The sequence below is a fragment of the Oncorhynchus masou genome, chromosome 4 (genome assembly GCF_036934945.1).
Source record: "Oncorhynchus masou masou isolate Uvic2021 chromosome 4, UVic_Omas_1.1, whole genome shotgun sequence".
Lineage (NCBI taxonomy): Eukaryota > Metazoa > Chordata > Actinopteri > Salmoniformes > Salmonidae > Oncorhynchus > Oncorhynchus masou.
Genome location: NC_088215.1, coordinates 9,602,553 through 9,626,630, shown reverse-complemented (window position 1 = coordinate 9,626,630; position 24,078 = coordinate 9,602,553). Strand labels below are relative to the sequence as shown.

General features: G+C 41.9%; 2 protein-coding genes across 2 annotated transcripts; both read right to left on the bottom strand.

The window, feature by feature from the left end:
- Positions 1-4,216: 4,216 nt before the first annotated feature.
- On the bottom strand, positions 4,217-16,919 carry LOC135523180 (transcription factor Sp6-like). The gene is made up of 2 exons (XM_064949906.1): positions 15,783-16,919; positions 4,217-7,114 (listed from the first exon to the last, which is right to left on the bottom strand). The coding sequence occupies exon 2, from the start codon at positions 6,941-6,943 to the stop codon at positions 6,026-6,028; it is 918 nt and encodes a 305-aa protein (XP_064805978.1). The 5' UTR covers positions 6,944-7,114; positions 15,783-16,919; the 3' UTR covers positions 4,217-6,025.
- A 6,099-nt stretch (positions 16,920-23,018) lies between these two features.
- Positions 23,019-23,948, bottom strand: LOC135523170 (gamma-crystallin M2-like). The gene is made up of 3 exons (XM_064949896.1): positions 23,919-23,948; positions 23,462-23,704; positions 23,019-23,318 (listed from the first exon to the last, which is right to left on the bottom strand). Exons 1-3 carry the CDS (start codon positions 23,946-23,948, stop codon positions 23,019-23,021), a joined length of 573 nt encoding a protein of 190 aa, XP_064805968.1.
- Positions 23,949-24,078: the final 130 nt, after the last annotated feature.

The window sequence follows — 24,078 nt, the reverse complement described above, 5'->3', positions numbered from 1 at the left end:
ACCTGGTTTTACAAACAGCAATATCACTGCACGTTTCCACCCAGCAGGTATCACCCCAGTCTTCCACACCTTATTATACCACCCTAACACTGTTTCCAACACACTGTCCAGTGCATGCTTAAACATCGTATAACACACTTTATCTTCTCCACAGCTCTCCAACTCCCTTGTCATCTCAAACACAGAAAACTCTGCATCCATTGCTTCTCCTGACTCCCCTTTTCTCTTTAAGACATCTCCATGTCTCCTCTTACTCCCAGGATGTGTTCAACAGCGCAGCATTGTGGAACTGTTTTCCAAAAAGTAGCCATGAAAATACTCTCTGATCTGTTTAACTCTCCCTCACACACACACACAAACACACACACACACACACACACACACACACACACACACACACACACACACACACACACACACACACACACACACACACACACACACACACACACACACACACACACACACACACACACACACACACGCGCGCGCAAGCTGGTTCTAGCAGTGCATCTTATAATACATTATGATGAAGTACTGAATAAATAAACAACATACTACTTAATGATATGTCTCTTTTTATTTCCATAAAGAACATTTCTCTATTAAAATTACAAGCAAGTCTTAAAACCAGGCAATAGTACAGCAGTACTTAAATTATTACAAAGTATTGTTTAAATTCATATCGACTGCGACAACATACTACTGTAATCAATAAAATAAGATCATTTAAATAATATTTTAATCATCTTCAATCTGCTCCTATCTAACACATACAACTCAATAATAGCATTTCTGATGATAATAGAGATAGCCAGTAGGCCTATTTAATACATGTATCAAGTGTTCCTAGGTAGGCCTGTTGGAAACGCAAAGCTACAAGGGGGAAATTCCGACCCGATTTAAGCGTGTAGAAGAGAATTTAATTCCCTCTTTATGCACTTTTCTCTCTACACGTATCCTGACCTTGAACTTAGGCATGAGAATAGCATGCTATTCACTTGCTATTTGTTTAGGTAGACATAAAAAAAATGAAGGTGTAGTGGAGACCCCATATTATTTTTATTTTTGTATTATTTTTGTATTTCTTTTCTCCCCCATTTCAATCTTGTCTCATCGCTGAAACTCACCAACGAGCTCAGGAGTCAAAGATCGAGTCATGCGTCCTCCGAAACATGACCCGCCAAACCGCACTTCTTAACACCCGCCTGCTTAACCCGCACCAATGTGTCAGAGAAAACACTGTTCAACTGACAACCGAACTCAGCCTGCAGGCACCCAGCCCGTCACAAGGAGTCGCTAGAGCGCAATGAGCCTCCCCCCCAGCCAAACCCTCCCCTAACCCAGGTGACGCTGGGCCAGTTGTGCGCCGCCCTATGGGACTTCCGATCACGGGCGGTTGTGATACAGCCCAGGATCGAACCCGGGTCTGTAGTGACACCTTTAGCATTGTGATGCAGTGCCTTAGATGCTGCGCAACTTGGGAGGCCCTCAGAAACACCATATTCTAACCTTGTCTTGACTTAATTCCCTCATAATTCCACCCCCTTTACCCGATGACATGATGAATAAGGTCGAGCTACCTGTTGGTTCCAAGTGAAACAACATCTACTTTATTTTTTCTGATAGAAGTAACACAATTCTCCATGCACTGTAATTTAAAAATTGATAAGAGCTTTTGATTAAAGCTAGGTAAATGAGTAAGCCGTTTGGATAAGGGGATTGTAAATACAAGTGACAATTGTTTTAGATCTATTTTACCTTGTGATAGCTGGAGACAAATGTGAAACCAGTCGTATGGCAGCAACCTGAAGTGTATCAACCTAGCCTATCATCTTTTCCACAGTGAAGTGTATGAAATGCTGGCCTTATACTGTAACTTGCAAGGGTGAAGTTTGGAGACCCAAGCTACAGGCTTCTGTGGCCATCCGCAAATGACTTTATAGTGCCAAATCTACCGAGTTGCTTTATGACTTTTAGAATGTTTGAATTATAAACCCAGACTTTTTAATGTATTTTTTTCCAATCTGTTTTAATATTAGCCACTCTCTGTAGACACTGTCACTGTACATACTGTACATTTAGCATCTTTCCATGACATCGTTAGTTTACCTTTTGTTTGCCTCTGTCAAGTTTGTGTGGTTGTTCCTGAGGATAGCTAGCAATAGTGGATCATATTAGGCTACCGTATTACAAATTGGGCAATAATTCGGGACATGTAAGCCTATTTGAATCATTACGGAACACAGACCATATGTAGCAGTTTAAATCTGGAGCCTGGTGCACAGTTTACGACAAATGGACCGCTGTCATCAAAGTTACATGATTAGTGAGGATTATTAGGATAGATTTATAGGACTACTGTTCAATCCCTATTGTACACTTTTCTCACTTTCAAATATTTCAGAATTGAACAAGGGAATTTGGCAACTTTCAGGATAAATCAAACCACTGTATTTTTGATTCACCAATATATTTATTGAGTGGAGGCTCTCTAAACCTGTTTTTTTTTTTATGATCCACAGTGGCGTAAAGTACTTAAGTAAAAATACATTACTTCTGTACTTTACTATTTATATTTTTGACTACTTTTACTTTTACTTCCATACACTTTCCCTGACACCCAAAAGTACTCATTACATTTTGAATGAAAGAAAAGGAAAATGGTCCAATTCACGCACCTATCAAGAGAACATCCCTGCTCATCTCTACTGCCTCTGACCTGGCGGACTCAAATTCTTCATATGTGTGATGTCTGAGTGTTGGAGTGTGTCCCTAGCTATCTTTAAATAAAAAAACATGAAAATTGTGCCATCTGGTTTGCTTAATATAAGGAATTTGAAATTATTTACACTTTAACTTGAACTTTTGATACTTAAGTATATTTGACTAATTAAATTGACTTTTAATTCTTAAGTATATTTCAAACCCAATACTTTTAGAATTTTACTCAAGTATTATTTTACTGGGTGACTTTTACCTGAGTCATTTTCTATTAAGGTATCTTTACTTTTACTCAAGTATGACAACTGGATATTATTTCCACCACTGATTATTCATAAATACTTCCTTAACCCTAAATAATATACAAGCTCCACCAATTGGTGCTGAAAAGGAGATGAATACATGGCTTTCTTTCGTTGATCCCTAATATTCTGAACTGTTCTATCCATTTATTCTAATGAGTCTGTCGAGAACATTTGAATTTAAAGGTACACCACATTTAAAGGGGTGCTTTAGATAAATGTACTGGAAACCCTATTGAAAGGAAACTCCATAACCAAATCTATTGGCCAGCAAGTAGCAGGGTTTTCAGCAGTTTAATTAAATGTATTCAGCAAGCGCAAGGGAACAGCACCTGCATAAGGTGAGACTGAATACCAACTACTGCGAAGTGTGTAGGAAATGTGTGTGTAGGAAAAGTGTGTGTAGGAAAGGTGTGTGTAGGAAAGGTGTGTGTAGGAAAGGTGTGTGTAGGAAAGGTGTGTGTAGGAAATGTGTGTGTAGGAAAGGTGTGTGTAGGAAATGTGTGTGTAGGAAATGTGTGTGTAGGAAATGTGTGTGTAGGAAATGTGTGTGTAGGAAATGTGTGTGTAGGAAATGTGTGTGTAGGAAAGGTGTGTGTAGGAAAGGTGTGTGTAGGAAAGGTGTGTGTAGGAAAGATGTGTGTAGGAAAGGTGTGTGTAGGAAATGTGTGTGTAGGAAAGGTGTGTGTAGGAAAGGTGTGTGTAGGAAAGGTGTGTGTAGGAAAGGTGTGTGTAGGAAATGTGTGTGTAGGAAAGGTGTGTGTAGGAAAGGTGTGTGTAGGAAAGGTGTGTGTAGGAAAGGTGTGTGTAGGAAATGTGTGTGTAGGAAAGGTGTGTGTAGGAAAGGTGTGTGTAGGAAAGGTGTGTGTAGGAAATGTGTGTGTAGGAAAGGTGTGTGTAGGAAAGGTGTGTGTAGGAAAGGTGTGTGTAGGAAATGTGTGTGTAGGAAATGTGTGTGTAGGAAATGTGTGTGTAGGAAAGGTGTGTGTAGGAAATGTGTGTGTAGGAAAGGTGTGTGTAGGAAATGTGTGTGTAGGAAATGTGTGTGTAGGAAAGGTGTGTGTAGGAAAGGTGTGTGTAGGAAAAGCGTACATTTCCTAAGTCTGAATCGGGCCCCAAGTGATTTGCAATAGATTGAGGTGATGTCCTTTCATCACATTTGATTAACAAAATGCAAGTAAACCATCAAAAACCATTATGTTTTATTTTATTTAGGGATATGTCTAAAGGGGGCTACAATAAACACCTCAGTGAGAGATCTCTACATAGCGAAACCTCAGCTTAGACCCTTTTAAGCACATTTGGACTAAGTCACTACTCAAAATACAACCATGCTTTCCTAACAAGGCCAATTTGTTTTACAGTGAGCACAATAAGCTAAGAAGCCTAAACCACGGCACACAGGCCTAAGCCTATTTAGAAAGGTCTAGACTTGGATTCCGAAAACTTGATCAAAGTGCATCTTCTATCAAGATATAAATGATTATTTATGACTATTAATATCAAAATGGTCTCCAAACAATTCCACTCCATCTGTTTTTGGCTTTATGCTTGAACAACCTTGGAGGAGGAATTGTTGCTTATCCTGGAAGTTGTTGGTGTGACAAAATATGGTTTACCTAAGTTCCTCGCAATGAGGGATTTCAGTCCAGCTCACATTTCAGTCTGGCGTACATTTCAGTCTGGCGTACATTTCAGTCTGGCGTACATTTCGTGAGTAGTGATGTATCCAGCCTGTCATTTGTCCCCGAGGAAATCCCTATCAAGTGTTACCACAGTGTGAACGTGGTATTGTGTGGAGCGTACACTATCGGGGACACGACCAGGGAATTACACATTTCCCGTGAATGAGATACGCTGCCATCATGTCACATTCACACCTGCAGCGCTGAGATAAAGGAGTGTCAATAGACGAGCAACGGTGCTTTTCAGTCACAGTTGAGGGACATTTGAACACGATGACACACGCGGGGGCGGGGCATCCAAGTGAAATGCATTGATAACACAAATCACGTCTTCTTACTGTACATTAAACAGAAAATATATTTTGTTGACATAAAACACGGTGTGTGAGTTCCATGCCACAATGTGCTGCAGTGGGACATCTCTGCACGTCTATTGAGCAAAAGCAGCCATTTCTATTTGCACCGCCCACATACTGCACCAAACTGAATTACAGTGGTGCTTTACTGTGGTGCTCTTTGGCAAAAGGTTGACGCCAACATTGCGCGTGGTCAAAACAAAAAAATACAGTGTGGAAATATTCCCGGTGACATGTTCATACACTCACATACAGTATATTATACACAGCAATGCAAGGGGGTGGGTTAAATGGTGGGGAAAGGCAGTCAACACAACATACCAAAATATCCTAACCCTCCACTTCCATTGCCTTAAATTCAGTTAGATGTGTGCAGTGGAGACTGGAGAGTTTGATGGCTTCCATGGAAATAAATCTCTTTCCGAGTAGCTAGTAGTTTTACTGTAAACGCATCAAGCACCATCTTCAGTTTAACTCGTTCCCCAAGTCTCTGTGGATGGATGGCATAATAGCAGTAGCAGCAATGGAAGTCCTAGCAGCTAGCAAGCTTTGGCTCTGGCTTGGTTGCCACATGGTTGCCATGTAAATGGAAGAGAACATTCCTTAGATGGATATCCTTCCAGCAAGGCACTTGACAGCTTGTCCTCTGTTGGTGATGTAATATACGGGTAATTGCTTTGGACTCTTTGGTTTTATGCCCGTCTATGCTGTATGGTGCTGTTATATGTGATATGATGCATTCTGAAAATCAGAGGGGCCTTTGTTGCCTTATGTTGTTCAATGCATCTGGTAGAAATAAACTATCAATTTATAATATAAGACCCCCTATGATTCCACCTCCACTGGACTACATGTGTTATAAACTATGGATTGATTCTCTGTCTGATAGAAAGGGGCTGATAGTAGCCTACCGACTGTACATTATCTGTATAGCATTCCAGATGTGGACGGGGTACAGTTAGCTGGACTGTCCTGTCCCAGAGGGGTCTTTCTCACATTTTGGTTGCTTAAGGGGTGCCTCTGTGTCAGAGGCAGTGGCGTGGGAGGGCTGAGGAGAAGGAGTGTCAAAGCTCTTCCCCATCCTGCCCCCCTCTCCATACATCCTCTCCTCCCCTGGCCCGGAGGGAGACTCGTGTGTGCGCATGTGCTTGGCCAGGTGGTCGTTGCGCATGAACACGCGGGGGCACATGGTGCAGCTGAACTTCTTGGTGCCGGTGTGCGTCTGCAGGTGTCGCTGAAGTTCGTCGGAGCGTGTGAAGCGCTTGCCGCAGAAGAGCCAGTTGCAGACGAAGGGCCGGTCCCCGCTGTGCCAGCGCAGGTGGGCCTTCAGGTGGGAGGTCTTGGCGTAGGCCTTGCCGCAGCCCGGGATGTGGCAGTTGTGCATGTGTTTCCTCCGGTCGTCGTCAGTGCTCTGGCCCATCTGCTCGGCGTGGACACAGTTGGGGCACCGGCACACAGACTGGCCCGAGCCCCTAGAGGCAGAGCGGCGCTGGGGCTTGGGCCGGACCGAGGCGGCACCCTCCTGTGGCTCCTCCAGGGAGTACGACTCCGGCTGCAGGAGCTCAGGTCCTCCCAGTGGCTCCATCTTGAAGCCATCCTGGGGGAAGAGGTGAGAGTGAGCTGAGTGTGAGGCTGGGGCCAGCTGGGCTAGCTGAGCAGGAGTACACAGCTGGGGATCGGAGCCGTAAGGCCCCAGGGAGGACTGCAGTCCCATGGAGCTCTGACCAACTGCCTGTAAGCCCACACCCTGGCCCGTCTGCAGGTCCATCCAGCTCCCTGGCCCGGTGTGGAGGTCCCACCATGAGGGAACGTTCATCTCGTCTGAGCTGCCACCAGGGGGTGCTGTCCGTAACCAGGGTTCATAGGGGTGGGCCATGAGACCAGCTGCTGTCTGTGGGATACTGGTGTTGAAGGCTGAGTCTGGTGAGGAGTGAGCGGTGGCCGGGTGGGTATGGGGTGTGGTGTGCTAATTGATAACTGGGTGAAGATGTGTAGACTACCACATGGCTGGATGGAGAGCTTGAGGATCCTATTCACGATTACTGACCTGTTGGCAAAAAAACGGATTGTCAAATTGTAAAATGGTGTAGTAAATTCTTGTAAGATGACTACTGCTTCTAGCCAAATGGCTACAATGTTGCCCAACAGACACGCCCCCGTGTCCATGGACACCCCACCCCAATTCTCACGCTGCGTGGCCGAGGAGAGAGCTGACAGAATGCGGGGAAGGAGACGAGGGGAAACGTGTCCGGACAGAAACCTGCCAAATGCATCCGATGCCAGGTACTTCCCATGGCGGAGGACAGTCAAAGAGAAAGCTAAAGAAAACAACTTCAGCGGCCCTATGAAGAGGTAGAGGCAGAGTGGAGATAAATGCGAAAGGTGGCGGAGGAAGGAGGAGGAGAGCGAGAAAGAGAGAGAAGAGTGTTGACAGGAACAGCCCCGTGCAGAGATGGGGGGTGAAAAGGAAGAAGATCCAGGAAGGTAATGGCTGCGGGCCAAGATCTACAGTATTTGTACGTCTCTGAGATTTTCGGAGATGAAGCCTAGCAGACGGAACAACCTGTTTTTTTTATGAATCACACATGATTTACAACAACATCCCTTCGAGGCGACTAACAAAAAAAGAGACGTTGCGATAAAAAACAAAACGCCCGCCTCCTACACACTGGCGGCAGCATGCATCAACAGTTGCTGGCTGACGGCTTTTAGGAGCCTGCAAACACAAGTCCAACAATAACACAAGAACGATGACTTTATCCATATAATTAGGGCAGCATGCTCTAAGACAGTCAGCATCTTGTTCCCACTGCTCTGCGGTGCGTAAACTCCAGCGGACCAGAACAATGCTAAAATATACACCCTGCAAATTAGGTTACCTTGGAATTTTGAGAGGTGACGGAATGCACCTGTTAAATTTGGAGGAGTCGAGAGACATTTTGGTCAAAAAGCTGTAACTCAATCGACAGGAGATGCTTTACTTGCTTCAAAACACAAAAAATTATTCCAAAAATGTTCTGGCCCAAAATGATAATTTGACAAATATATGCCATTATTTTGACTGCAGGAAACAAGAAAGCAGTCTGGGTCTGAAGTTTGTTCGTCTGAAGTTTGTTCGTCTGAAGATCATAGGTCGTGGTACCATATCTGGGAGAGAGAGACCATACAGCATTAGCCACCCAGACAATCAAGCTTTAATAGAAGGGTCAAGGTTCAATGGTAGACCTGTCTCCTGTCGCTTGTCCACAAAACCATTCAAGCCAGATTGAGCAAGCTATTTCCACAACATACAGAAACTTTGCAAAGATAGCCTACAACTTGTGAGATTTAGATTCACTCTCATCCCTTCCAGTGCTTGAAATGGAATGGAAAAGGTATCAATACAAGGTACACTACCATTCAAAAGTTTGGGGTCACTTAGAAATGTCCTTGTTTTTTAAAGAAAAGCACATTTTTTTGTCAATTAAAATAACATCAAATTGAAGGTCAGCATCCCGGAGCCGCCTCTTCACTGTTGACGTTGAGACTGGTGTTTTACGGGTACTATTTAATGAAGCTGCCAGTTGAGGACTTGTGAGGCGTCTGTTTCTCAAACTAGACACTCTAATGTACTTGTCCTCTTGCTCAATTGTACACCAGGGCCTCCCACTCCTCTTTCTATTCTGGTTAGAGACCGTTTGCGCTGTTCTGTGAAGGGAGTAGTACACAGCATTGTATGAGATCTTCAGTTCCTTGACAATTTCTCGCATGGAATCGCCTTCATTTCTCAGAACAAGAATAGACTGACGAGTTTCAGAAGAAAGTTATTTGTTTCTGGCCATTTTGAGCCTGTAATCGAACCTACAAATGCTGATGCTCCAGATACTCAACTAGTCTAAAGGCCAGTTTTAGGCTTCTTTAATCAGAACAACCGTTTTCAGCTGTGCTAACATAATTGCAAAAGGGTTTTGCAATGATAAATTAGCCTTTTAAAATGATAAACTTGGATTAGCTAACACTATTGGAACACAGGAGTGATAGTTGAGGAGAGAGGAGATGCTCTTGAGTTGGAATGAAATCGTAAAGCAATTCGTTTGGAATTCCAGAATTAGAGGTCTTGTGTTAAAGGTCAAGCTGATTTATTTTACGTTGCCCCGGAGCCAGAGCTCCGCCGCTGCTCTGTAATTTTGGGGGAATGTGAGTCAGATGCACCATGGCGTGAAGCGTTCCCCTATTTCTCTCTCTCTTCCCCCTCCTCTCGTTCGCTCTCTGATATAATAGCCCTGTAAACAAATAAGAGAGTGGCCGATCCTCCTCCATTCACAAAAGTGGCTGACTGGAACACTAGAGAGTATCCTGAGGGTAACAGCTGGCATGGGGCCCCTGGGGGAGGGGAGCCGGGGAGGAGGAAGGTGCAGGACGACAGGGCTGCATCGTAAAACCTGCCCGACCAAGACCTAACACAGTCACCGGTTTACTGTTCTGCCAGAGACAGAGGAGGCTCTGCCCTGCCAAGACCCAGCACAGCCCCCCCCCACCAGTTTCACTAGTCTGCCAGAGACAGAGGAGGCTCCGGGGGAGGAACGCATCACCGTAGATGACAAACTGACTTTGGGGTTATTCCATGTTGGTTATCGTTCCGATTCAGCCAGTAAAGGGAAAAGTACAAATACGATATAATAGCAGAATAAGATTCCCAGTGTTTACTGTCACAACCATGAATAAGAACTGATACTGGTCCGGAGCTTGTGGATTCTCCATACTTTACTTTTTACCATCCAAAATGTGTTTCTATCCAACACAGACATTTGGTATTGTCATTACTGTATGACGTATCTGTACTCCTACTTCTAAATATCTGTGTTTGTGTTTGAATGGTGTTTGAGTTGAGAAAATCTTGTGGTTTAGTCTGATATGTGATATAACGTTACAGGTTCCAAGGCCTTCTAGAAGACTAAGACGGGGAAATGTCATTAAAATACAGATGAGGATTGCTGGTGAAAGTGGCAACAAGCAATCTCATACACATACGGAAACACGTTGGTGACCCTGTAGGATAGTGACTGTCTGACAGTTGTTTGTCTACTAGTATCACAGACGAATGAAACAAATGAAACAACCTTGATTTGTTGTATGTTCATGTGGTTGTACATCAAATGTTGTCAATGTTACGCATTATGTGTCCAAATGTGAGCAGATTTGTAAACAGTCTTGCACAGACATGAAATTCCAATTCAAAATACTCAATCAAAATGTGAAGACGGAGTAGAGGAAGTGTCTCAACGAGCGTGTCAATAAATCACCATGACTCACATCGAGACAGGTCTACTCAGAGGAGCACAATCCATGTGTTGACAGTTGGACATAGAGTACACGAGTGATATGACACCTCCTGTCTCATTGTATTATAGGCGACAACATAAACTTGGAATACATCTTTACATTTCAATGGTCATTGAATGGGAAAACTCACTAGCCACTGTGACAACCGTGAGGCTTAGGGTCCTCTGAGGCACATTGCCTGTCAACTTTGACGTTTTAAATGTCGTTTAGAAGTTCAAGTGCTCTGGTTGGGTTGGCCCCCAAAGTCCCATACACTTAATAACAAATGAGGGTATCATTAATTCTACTCGAACCCACCAGTAGCTATGGAACGTGTACTGAGGAGTATTTTGGGGGGTTCGCTCACACAGGAGTAATAAAGCCCTAGTTCACACAGGAGTAATAAAGCCCTAGTTCACACAGGAGTAATAAAGCCCTAGTTCACACAGGAGTAATAAAGCCCTAGTTCACACAGGAGTAATAAAGCCCTAGTTCACACAGGAGTAATAAAGCCCTAGTTCACACAGGAGTAATAAAGCCCTAGTTCACACAGGAGTAATAAAGCCCTAGTTCACACAGGAGTAATAAAGCCCTAGTTCACACAGGAGTAATAAAGCCCTAGTTCACACAGGAGTAATAAAGCCCTAGTTCACACAGGAGTAATAAAGCCCTAGCTCACACAGGAGTAATAAAGCCCTAGTTCACACAGGAGTAATAAAGCCCTAGTTCACACAGGAGTAATAAAGCCCTAGTTCACACAGGAGTAATAAAGCCCTAGTTCACACAGGAGTAATAAAGCCCTAGTTCACACAGGAGTAATAAAGCCCTAGTTCACACAGGAGTAATAAAGCCCTAGTTCACACAGGAGTAATAAAGCCCTAGTTCACACAGGAGTAATAAAGCCCTAGTTCACACAGGAGTAATAAAGCCCTAGTTCACACAGGAGTAATATCATTTTGTGATTTCTAAAATGTTTTATTTGTTTTTCAATTTCTGTTTATCAAAGGGGGGCTGCAGCACCCTCGGCACACCTACTTCGAATAACAGTGGTTGAAGAGCTTTATAGTTAAGTGATGATAATAAACAATTATTTGTCAATCATCATTCATTTGAAAAACACAAGTTTCCATCATCATCATTTGTCACAATAAAGAAAGTTAGACAAAATACATATCCGCCCATCGAATGGATAAAAACATTGTCGATCGTTAGAGAAATGTGCTTATTACTGCCGCTTCTATTACACATGTCGCAATGATTTACTCAACATTGATTTTGTCGAATAAACCTGGTTCAATGGAAACCTGCCTTGACAGTGTACTGTGAGGAGGTTAGAGCCTGGTGGAGTGGTGCCAGGAAAATAGCCTCTCCTTCAACGTAAAAAAAAAACAAAGGAGTTGATCGGGACCACAGTGAAGAGTGTCAAAAGCTTCAAGTCCCTTGGTGTGCAGGTTTCTGTCCGGACATCACGAGGACCTGAAATGATCCCACCTCACCGACACCGTGGTGAAGGCGCAACAGCATCTATACAACCTCAGACGGCTGAAATAAATCCACATGGCCCCTAAGACCCTCACAAACTTTTACAGATGCACCATCGAGAGCATTCTGTCAGGCTGCATCACCGCTTAGTACGGCAACTGCACCGCCTTCAACCGAATCGCTCTCTAGGGTGGTGCGGTCCGCACAACATATCACCGGGGCGCCCGAGTCAAAGTCTGTTCACTCTGCTAACATCTAGCAGACAGAGACAGTACAGGTGCATCAAAGCTGGGATAGAAGGACTGAAAAACAGCTTCTGTCTCCAGGCCATCAGACTGTTCAACAGCCATCGAGCCATCTTCTGTAGTAAAAGACAAAGATAGACACACACACACACACCTCATAAACAAGCAGACTCCTGTACTCACAAATAGACTCACATATGCATTACGCCCATACTCACAAACACACACCCAAACACATACACACGCACACACACACACTCACACACACACAGCCAATGCTGCTGTCCCATGTATATAGAGACATTAAACATTGGACCGTTTATTTTATACTTTTATTTACTCTGTGTATTCATATACTGTATTCTTCATATAGCTCATTGTAATATAAAGTGCCTTCAGAAAGTATTCACACCCCTTGACTTATTTCACATTTTGTTGTGTTACAGACTGAATTCAAAATTGATGAAATATTTAATTTTCTCACCCATCTACACACAATACTCCATAATGACAAAGTGAAAAAATGTTTTTAGAAATCTATAGAACATGTATTGAAAATGAAATACAGAAATATCTAATTTACATAAGATTCACATCCCTGAGTAAATACATGTTAGAATCACCTTTGGCAGCAATGACAGCTGTGAATATTTCTGTGTAAGCCTCTAAGAGTTTTAAACACCTGGATTGTAAGATATTGGCACACTATTATTTAAAAAAATCTTCAAGCTCTGTCAAGTTGGTTGTTGATCATTGCTAGACAGACATTTTCAAGTCTTGCCATAGATTTTCAAGTCGATTTAGGTCAAAACTGAAGCTAGGCTACTCAGGAACATTCAATGTCATATTGGTAAGTATATTTGTATGTTATAAGTTTACTGTCTTGCTGAAAGGTTCATTTGTCTCCCAGTGTCTGTTGGAAAGCACACTAAACCAGGTTTTCCTCAAGGATTTTGTCTGTGCTTAGCTATATTCTGTTAATTTTTATCCTCAAAAACTCCCTAGTCCTTGCCCATGTCAAGCATACCCATATCATGATGCAGCCACCACCTTGCTTGAAAATATGAAGAGTGGTACTTAGTGATGTATTGGATTGGATTTGCCACAAACATAATCAAATCAAATCAAAGTTTATTTGTCACGAACTCTGAATACAGCAGGTGTAGAGCATACAATGAAGTGCTTACTTACAGGCCCTAACCAACAGTGCAATTTTCAAGTGCAGATAGTCCGGGTAGCCAATGTGCGGGGGTCACCGGTTAGTCAGGCTAATTGAGGTAGTATGTACATGAATGTATAGTTAAAGTTACTATGAATATATGATAAACAGAGAGTAGCAGTGTAAAAGAGGAGTTTGGAGGGGGGGACACAATGCAAATAGTTCGGGTAGCCATTTGATTGCCTGTTCAGAAGTCTTATGGCTTTATATTCAGGACATAAAGTTTTTGGCCACCTTTCTTGCAGTTTTACTTTAGTATGTTTTGTAATAGTTTTATTCTGTCATTTAGGTTAGTAATGTGGAGTAACTACAATGTTGTTGATACATCCAAATGTTTTTCCCCATCACAGCCATTAAACTCTGTAACTGTTTTAAAGTCACCATTGGACTCATGGTGAAATCCCTGAGTGGTTTCCTTCCTCTCCGGCAACTGTGTTAGAAAGGAGGCCTGTATCTTTGTAATGACTGGGTGTATTGATACACCATCCAAAGTGTAATCAATAACTTCACCATTGCTCAAAGAGATATTCAATGTCTGCTATTTTACATGTTGACCCTTCTACCAAGAGGTGCCCTTCTTTGCGAGGCATTGGAAAACCTCCCTGGTCTTTGTGCTTGAATCTGAAATTCACTGCTCGACTGAGGGACCTTACAGTTAATTGTATGTGGGGTACAGAGATGAGGTAGTCATTCAAAAATCATGTTAAACACTATTATTGCACACCGAGTGAATCCCTGCAAGTTATTATGTGACTTGTTAAGCACATTTCTACCCCTGAACTTATTTAGGCTTGCCACAATATACTTATTGACACAAGACATTTCAGCTTGTAATTTTTTATTTTAAAAAATTACATTTCTAAAACATAATTCCACTTTGACATTATGGGGTATTGTGTGTAGGCCAGTGACACAACATCTAAAAGGAATAAATGTTAAATGCAGGCTGTAACATAACAATAATGTGGAAAAAGTCAAGGGGTGTGAACACTTTCTAAAGGCACCGTATCTACTACTGTACATTGCATTTTTGTTACACTGTTTATTTATATACTGGATTCTCGATCTACTGCTGTATATATTGTTTTTGGTGTATATACGCATATATTGTATTTGGATTTCTGATACAGTGTTATTTGGGTTGTCAACTGTATTCGTTTTGACATTCGTGATTTCTTGTTTCTTGTTTTTGTACTTCAAATCATCTAGGATCATATCATTCCCTTTCACTGAATGCGTTGTTCCCTGCCCCTGTTGATTACAGATACATTATCAAGGTCCTGAATGTCTTGGATCAATCTGGGTTGAAGAGAATCAGCTTGCACTCATAGGCCTACTCAGGTCTATATGAGGCATGACGTAATGTTGTCTTATTTTTGTCAACTAAAAGTAACTTCTTTATGCATTTCAGTCACCATAACATTCATACTGTAGTTTTGTAGTCTACTACAGCATTGGAATATGTTGTATGGGAGCGTGCAAGATAAGCTACTCTCCTATAAAAATTTGTAAAAACAATTCACGATAACATATTCTAACGACTGGAATTCCATTCATTGTAAAAAAATAAATTACTATTAAAAAAAGTACCTAAAATGCTTTTTTGTTTATTTTGATTGTTGGTTTTGATGGTGATCCTCGGTGTTTTTCAACATTGGAAAGCATACAGATTACTGGTACTAATTGTTTCCCTCAATCATAATGAATACCCCTGTGTGGGATAACCAATTTCTAAATCGAGGTCTTTGGGGTCGTGAAAACACATCAAAATATGAGACATTCAACAACCTTTTAGGGCCTCTTTACCTACTGCTCTGTGACCAGGAAACATTCACCTAAATATTAACTCAAACTGGAAAGGAGATCTATTCAATTTTCTACTTTATTCTACTTTATTTTGATGCAAATTGTACAAATTATACTATTTTCAAATATGGTATCAAATGCACATCCTGTCACTCAAACCCAATCCTTTCCATGAGTAGGGAAGAATTTGAATTAGGCTTACAATAATATATATATTATTTGGGCACAACTATCTATCTATCTATCTATCTATCTATCTATCTATCTATCTATCTATCTATCTATCTATCTATCTATAATATAATATATTCATGACTCCATGACTCATTACAAATTATGAATTGAAATATGTCTTTCCAAATCTAAATTAAAATACACATTGAAGATAATAAATACTTATACAGATATTTCCAATGTTTTTTTCATACTTTTTCTTAAAAACAAATACTTCAATATTTGCCATATCCCTTTATTTCAAGTGGTTCTAGATATTCCAGGTACAGTCCTCTGTTTCATTGTTCATGCAACTGTCAAAAGGATGTACCCGTCACTTCGATATTGTTCCACTACACACACAAAAATACAACGCAACGGTTACCTCGTGGGTAAACAATGCGATGCTTATGAATCAAAAACGTTTATATTGAAACATATATAGCTACCTGTTTACACAATGGTGCCCGTAGTTCTATTCCGACGCGATGTAGGAATAGCTTTTTTGTAGCCTATTATATTCACTAGTATGAAAATAAATAAACCACCTTGGCAGAAGTCAACTAAAAGCCTTCGGTTCAATTTTTTACATCGAATAAATAAATAGATATCCTCGTATATCATACAGTTCCCTCCATCTCGGGCGGTTCAGGTGAGACGAGACAACGCTTCCACGTACAGGTAAGCGTACTCAGTGGTGGCAAAGTTTATAATAGGTTATGTATCTTTTTCTTTTCGCAGGCTCCGCCCTCTTTCAGTGTGTGTTTTCCCCTTTGAAGATGCGCTCGCGCGGCTGGAGGTCAGGAAGTGTACATGGGCATGGCTCACTTACGTTACAACATTCGGACCCATGAGAAAGTTGACAACTCTTTGAACCCTCTTGTTACATCATTTGGGGTTGTCTCAGTGCCTAATACTTGCATTTCAAATGGCTCTAATGTTTGCCCACCGCAACTTACTCCCAGGAAAACTTTTATTCAAAGCCTTTGACCTGTCAAATAAAATAAAAACTAATGAACTATGTCGCAATGCACTGATGCATTACTAGTAGCTGGTCACTTACAATACAGTAGACTACTTGTTTATTAGATTGCTTGTTAAAAATTACATGTCACCCATCTTATTGACCCCATGGTGACACAGTGGCATCTGGTACCATTGCAATGGTCATTATTGTCACTGGTCTGGTCACCATGTAGGCTCCAATGTCATCCTACGTAAACTACTGGCAACAGGCAACAGGTCTGTATAGCACAGATTGTATGTTGTTATGCATACTTAATCTACTGTAACCTGTTTATGTCTAACCTTCAGTGTCAGTTCAATTCTCAATTGTCAAGAGACCACAATTTACAAAACAGTATCATATCCTTTCATCTACTGCATGTTACAGGCAGTGTAGGTGCCTTATCAAAGCTCAGTTGTGCCCAAATACATAGCTGGTCCTCTTACTTTTGCCAAATGAGAGGAAACACTCGTTAACTGTTGTCTGTCATGCCAATGAAAACACTGATTAAATCCAATCCAACATCACTGCTCTTCACAGTTTTATCAGCCTCTTCTTCTAAAGGTTTTTTTTTCCCTCTTCTCCGTTAATTCCTTTCCTGTCACTGCATGTTGGTAGAGTGACTTCAAATCACCTGACAAACAGAGACCACAGACAGACGGGCGGGAAGTGGTTTACTTACTTACTGCTGGCTTCTTCTCTTTCACTGAAGCAGCAGTTTTTTAAAACGCTGAGTTTGTGGCAATGATGCATGGTACAGTGTGTCTGTGGTTTGGACTGCAACATAACAGGATACAGATGTAGTTAGTTTGGTATCAAATGATGAAACATTGACTCCGATTCGCATTTTCACAACCATGAATGATACAGTGCCTTCAGAAAGTATTCATACCCCTTAACTTATTCCACATTTTGCCGTGTTACAACTTGAATTCAAAATGGATTAATTGTATGTTTTTTTCACACCCATCTATCTACACACAATACCCCATAATGACAAAGTGAAACTGAAATTTACTGACATTTTCAAGTTTGGCCTTGTGTTTTAGGTTATTGTCCTGCTGAAAGGTGAATTCATCTCCCAGTGTCTGGTGGAAAGCAGACAGAACCAGGTTTTCCTCTAGGATTTTGCCTGTGCTGAGCTCCATTATATATTTATTTTTTATTCTGAAAAACACCCCAGTCCTAAATGATTACAAATATAACATGATGCAGCCACCACATTGCTTGATAATATGGGGAGTGGTACTCAGTAATGTCTTGCATTGGACTTGCCCCAAACATAACACTTTGTATTTAAGGACAAATAGTACATTTCTTTGTCACATTTTTTGCAGTATTACTTTAGTGTCTTGTTGAAAACAGGATGCATGTTTTGGAATATTTGTATTCTTTTCACTGTGTCATTTAGGTTAGTATTTTGGAGTAACTATAATGTTGTTGATCCATCCTCAATTTTCTCCTATCACAGTGATTAAACTCTGCAACCCTTTTAAAGTTTAACATTTGCCTCATGGTGAAATCCCTGAGTGGTTTCCTTCCTCTCCGGCAACTGAGTTAGGAAGGACGCCTGTATCTTTGTAGTGACTGGGTATATTGATACACCATCAAAAGGGTAATGAATACCTTCACCATGCTCAAAGGGATATTCAATGTCTGATTTATTTTATTTTTTACCAAGAGGTGCCCTTCTTTGTGAGGCAATGGAAAACCTCCCTGGTCTTTGTGGTTGAATCTGTGTTTGAAATGCACTGCTCGACTGAGGGACCTTACAGTTAATTGTATGTGTGGGGTACAGAGATGAGGTAGTCATTCAAATATCATGTTAAACACTATTATTGCACACAGAGTGAGACACAAAATCTCAATTTAATCCATTTTAAATTCCGGCTGTAACACAACAAAATGTGGAGAGAGTCAAGGGGTGTGAATACTTACTTAAGGCGCTGTGTGTGTGCGTAGCGTGTTTCAATAAAACAGACTGACTGTGTATTACAACAGAAAACTGTAGCCTACATGCACTGTGCTATACAAGTGCTTCCTAAGGGATGTAGGCTTTTCTTCTATACTTACTAGCTTTCCCAACCTGTATTGAAAAGTTCACACAGAAAGAATTCCTTTCAATAGGGGATTGATCTTGTGTGCGTTCTCACTCGTGAAATTAATCTGGATACGCATGTACACAGAGAGGGATCAAGTTGCTGAATTGGGGACCACACACAAAGCCTAAATGATGTTTACCAATGTCTTTCAATAGTCAGGCATATTTCCTTGTGAATAAAATTTTTCCAACTCCAAAAGAGACGGTTTAATAACATTTAATTACAGTGCATTTAAGATCAATTACAAGGGGCTTACAAATTCTCTTAAGGTTTTGAATCTGTTTAGACGGCATGTTGCCCCCTTTTCTGTCCGTGGCTGCATTCTTTTAAGCGTCTTTCACGAGGTTGTGTGTGTTTCTCAATTGTCTGCGTATGTTTGTGGATTTGACCTTCGACCCCTCAAACTGACGTTAAAGACCATTTGATAGGGCTTGCTCTTAAACCGTAGTCTGTTCAGATGTCAAAGGTGGTTTACCTAAAATTCGGTCCGCCCTTTTCCAGGCATAGAGCTGCTAGTACACTGTTCACAGCTGGATTTGAACCTCTAGAAGTTGGTTGGAGATGCTTAGTCATATACTGTAAATATATAGTATAATCGTATATACTGACAGTACACTGTCTCACAGACTCCATTTCAGGACAGGACACACCATCTTATTGGACCTTAAATCCTTCAGCTATAACCCGGGTGCCAAGGACCCACTATAGACCTCATCCCCTCCTATGTGTCAACTTATATAAATCCATTCACACTCTCCGAGGCTTATATAGCGCTCTAGTCCTGAGGCACATTCTGTATAGCTGAATCTCTCTAGTCCTGAGGCACATTCTGTATCGCTGAATCTCTCTAGTCCTGAGGCACATTCTGTATCGCTGAATCTCTCTAGTCCTGAGGCACATTCTGTATAGCTGAATCTCTCTAGTCCTGAGGCACATTCTGTATAGCTGAATCTCTTTAGTCCTGAGGCACATTCTGTATAGCTGAATCTCTCTAGTCCTGAGGCACATTCTGTATCGCTGAATCTCTCTAGTCCTGAGGCACATTCTGTATAGCTGAATCTCTCTAGTCCTGAGGCACATTCTGTATAGCTGAATCTCTCTAGTCCTGAGGCACATTCTGTATAGCTGAATCTCTCTAGTCCTGAGGCACATTCTGTATCGCTGAATCTCTCTAGTCCTGAGGCACATTCTGTATAGCTGAATCTCTTTAGTCCTGAGGCACATTCTGTATAGCTGAATCTCTCTAGTCCTGAGGCACATTCTGTATAGCTGAATCTCTCTAGTCCTGAGGCACATTCTGTATAGCTGAATCTCTCTAGTCCTGAGGCACATTCTGTATAGCTGAATCTCTTTAGTCCTGAGGCACATTCTGTATAGCTGAATCTCTCTAGTCGAATGTGGCAGACAAATCCCACAAATCCCTTTGAAATGAATCGTCTATCACGGATAGTGAACAAAGTACATTTTTTGTCACATTGTTGGCCATTCTCCTTGGATTAAAGCTGTTCCATTGAAGTATCCAAAGATAAACGATTCAAGGAACTTATCTTTTGTAGTTTTCTGTTCCACACCTGCTTTCGTCATCCAGTATCATTAAGAGGCTTCTAGATGGATATAAAAAACAAAGATTAAAGAAGAAAATTATCATAATCATAGTCGATGTGTTCATGTCTATGGTGCACTAGTTTATTTTCATCTATGTCTATAACTTATATAACTTTAATTTGCACAGATTTGTCTCATAGAGATAAAAATCTCATTTGCAAGGGAGACCTGTTATAAGTAGCCTAACATTGACTAACCAACCATAAAGCATGTTTTATGTGTGTCCCACGGAAACTACCCTGGTGTCTCAGCTAAAGCCTAATATCACCATTGGAGCCTCCAGAGGGATTGGCCAGGTAAAGCCTCATTTCCCCTCTGAGGGGAAAAAAAAGTTAACTAGAGTAAACAGTAAGTGTACAGTAGCAGACTTCCTATATCCTTGTTTACAATTCAAAATCCCATAAGAGGAGGTACCGGCTGCCAGGGGTTCTGAGTCTGACTGAGTCACGTTTTTTTCTTCTTCCCTTCTTCATGCAAACACACCTAGACACTCACTCACCACAGCAGCCCCCTCTCCCTCGCACTCTCTCTCTACCTCCCCTTTCAACTTCAAACCCAGTCATTTCTGCAAGCTGCTACTTTGATTGTACCAAACACCTGTATTTTTGGGGAGAGACTTCCTCAGTAGCCCCCGCCTCCCATCTTTGATTGTTAAACAGCAGTGGCGCCGCCATTACTGTCTGAGAGACTGATGCCGCCCTGCTTCCCCTCCTCCTCCACTTAAGTTCCTTTTAAACCAGAATTTGAATTGGTCTCGGAGTATGGCGAGCTCCATTTTATCTTATCCACATTCCACCATTCCAAAGTATCTGAGTTGTAGATGAAGACTTTGAATCTCATATTCCTGTGTGTGACAGCTGCGGAAATCAGAAAGAATCATCAAAGAATCATCATGCCAGGAAGCAGAGCCATAACATTCTAGCTCAAAATCAACAAGATTATGACTATTCTCCTGAATGCGACGAAAGTGAGAATCAAAGGTAACTATAGTAGAAAATGCTGTCAGAGTTGTTTGCTCTGTCTTAGGTTGTATCAACAGTACAGAGAGACTGTGAACAGAGCAGACGCACACACACACACACACAAACACGGCCCTCTTCCCCTCGCCCTTAATACCAGGCTTTATTATCCAACCTCTCATCCCTGCCATCCTGTCTTCCCCTCCAGATTAATGTCCTCTTCGATCTCCACCAGCTGTTTCCGTGCCAGAACACCCCTCATCTTCCCGGGCCGCTGGCCTCTTGGTTCAGGTGGCAGATGGTAGTCTGTCTTTGGGGCTGGGCCATAGGGCCGCATTGTCGCAGTGCCTGCGCATCTATGAGAGAATAGCCGCCCTCACGCCCATTAGCAGGAATGTCAGTGTGTTCACATCGCCACATGCCAGACCGCCCTTGTAAATAAGAATTTGGTCATAACTGAAGTCATATAAAATGTATAACCTGTGTGGACAGCTTTAAGGGAAGAGCCTTGTGTCACATAGCTCAAAACTTTGGAGTGCCCCCACCTTTTGTTGATGAAATCAAATAAAATGATAGCCTTTCACTTCATTAATTTGGACTAAATCAGAAAATGTTACGTTTTAGATTACAATACTATTTTGTTCATCATAATGCAACTTAAATATAACATTTGTAAAATGTAATGTTAACTTACTTAAATATGCTGTGTACGTCATAAACCGGTGTTTGTTTTGAGAGTGACTTGTGGGGGGGGGGGGGGTACGCCCACAGTTTGTTTGTTATAAAGTGTGTCTGTTTTGTTTAGTCTGTGTGTGGTATGCGTGAGTGAGTAAGTGTGTGTCTGACTGTGTGTGTTTCTCTGTGTGTGTTTCTCTGTCTGTCTGTCTGTCTGTCTGTCTGTCTGTCTGTCTGTGTGTGTGTGTGTATGTGTCAGTTTGAGCGGTGTTAACTGGGTGTGGCTGTCTGTGCCTGAGGTGGGCATTTACTTTTCAGGGTTGTTGGTGTTTGTGTCTTAGCACAGATGGGATGTGTAGAGGTTGTCAGCATGGGGGGGGGGGGAATCCGAGCCTGCTTCCTCCACCTCCACCTCCAACTCCAACTCCACCTCCACCTCTACATATATTCCAAGTGTGCTGCACAGTGCCACAAGGAAACACCTCTCACCACCTTAGTGCTTTGACATCCTTTTTCCTAGACACTCAACACCTAAACAAAGCTGGGCATAGCTGAGCACTGACATGGCCAAGTGTTCAACGACAACTGGAACCACAAGCCAAAAACCTAAAGGTTAAAAGTGTTTGTGTTTATACTTCACAAGTTTCCTTTTGTATGTGTGGACGACACCCTATTAGGCTTAGACAACAAAGGGAAATACTTTAGCTATTGATCAAAAGCGTGAAGAGACTTGTAATGGACTCAGACCCTTTACTGGAGCCAAACATATTAGTAACAGAGGGTAATAACAATGTCCTAAACTTCATTTTGACAGCAATTTCAGAAATGCTGTTTGGCTGGTTTATATTGTTTCCTTTTGTATTGCCAAGTTACTTCCATGGAGTATCATTGTCAAAACAAATAAACTCCCAGACAGGATCAGTGTCCTGAGGCTGACAGTCTAGTCCAGCTACAAGACCCCCAACTGTGATGTAACATTGAGAGTTTTAGCACTGAAACAATTTTCATAGAAGGCCTAGTGCATGTTTTGCACGACAATGAGTGACAAGATACATACATATGTCATATCTCAATTTGATCACTCTATTGTCGCTGCGAATCTTCCTGCGCTAAGTGAAAATACCCTCAAATAAAATATGGCATTATGAACTGTCGCATCATATGAAACATTTGATCTCAAGTCCAAAATACTCCAAATGTTCATTTTTAGCTTCACTGTCCAAATATGTAAGGAACTGTATAAGACAAGGGATGCAGGTGTGTGAACAACAAATCAGCAGGCACATTTTGTTTTTGTCACACTTAAAAAGGGAAAGATTTAATAGGTTTGTGAATTATTTAGTACCAGGAATCCATGATACGCCTCATGCTCATGAACCTCATACCACTCATGCCGCCCATGGCTCCCATTCCCATGCCCATGCTGAAGTTGCTGTACTCTCCAGGCCTCATGTACATCATCCTGCCTCTGAAGTGGGGCTGCTCGTACATCAGCCAGTGGCCTTCCATCACGTTGCAGGACTGGCATTTGGACATGCGGTAATGATCCGTGACGTTGTCACAGTCGTTCATCATCTCGTGCATCTGACCTCCGAAGTTCTCCCTCTCGTAGATCCTCATCCTGTAGTTTCCTCTGTGCTGTCAGGAGAAAAGAACAGGCTTCATAGATGAGATCATTATTTAGAACATTGTTTAATATGAGAGTGTGGCCATTAAAATATGTTTAACCTTCAATGACAATATGTGACTATTTTAATAAGCCGGAGATATTTTCCACCTACCATGGCGATCATGCGGCAGGACTTGATGCAGTCACTCATTCCAAGGTGCTGCATGTAGTCAGGGTACTCGCCCCTCCTCATGAAGTACTGGTTCCCCATGTAGTTGTTGTGGTTGTACAGCATCCAACAGCCACTTTCGACCCTGCAGGAGTGGCACCTGCTCAGGTAGGAGCTCATGTCACTGCAGTCACTGCTGCACTCATAGGAACGACCCTGGAAGTTCCTGTCCTCGTAGAAGACGATCTGAAAATATAATGGAATCATTTCAATGAATTAAACAATTCTATGAAAGAAACATTTTAGAGACATGTGGGATAGGCTACTATTCAGTCACAATGGCAACCAGGATATTGGGATGAGTCAAACATTCATGTTTTAGTTTGGGGTGCTCGAGGCCTTTTGTATACCAATCTAGAAAAATGTTGGTATGTATTTTCAAAACTTTCCCAGTGCTTACCTTGCCCCTGTTCATGTTGGTGGTGGACATGTTTGCTAACTGTGCTGCTGGTTGCTGGTTGCTGCTCCTGAACTGACTTCCTACCAGGTTTAACCCTTTCTTTTATACCTGACCAAACCCAAAGAATCGCAAGCTCCATTGTTCAAATCCCTGACCCAGC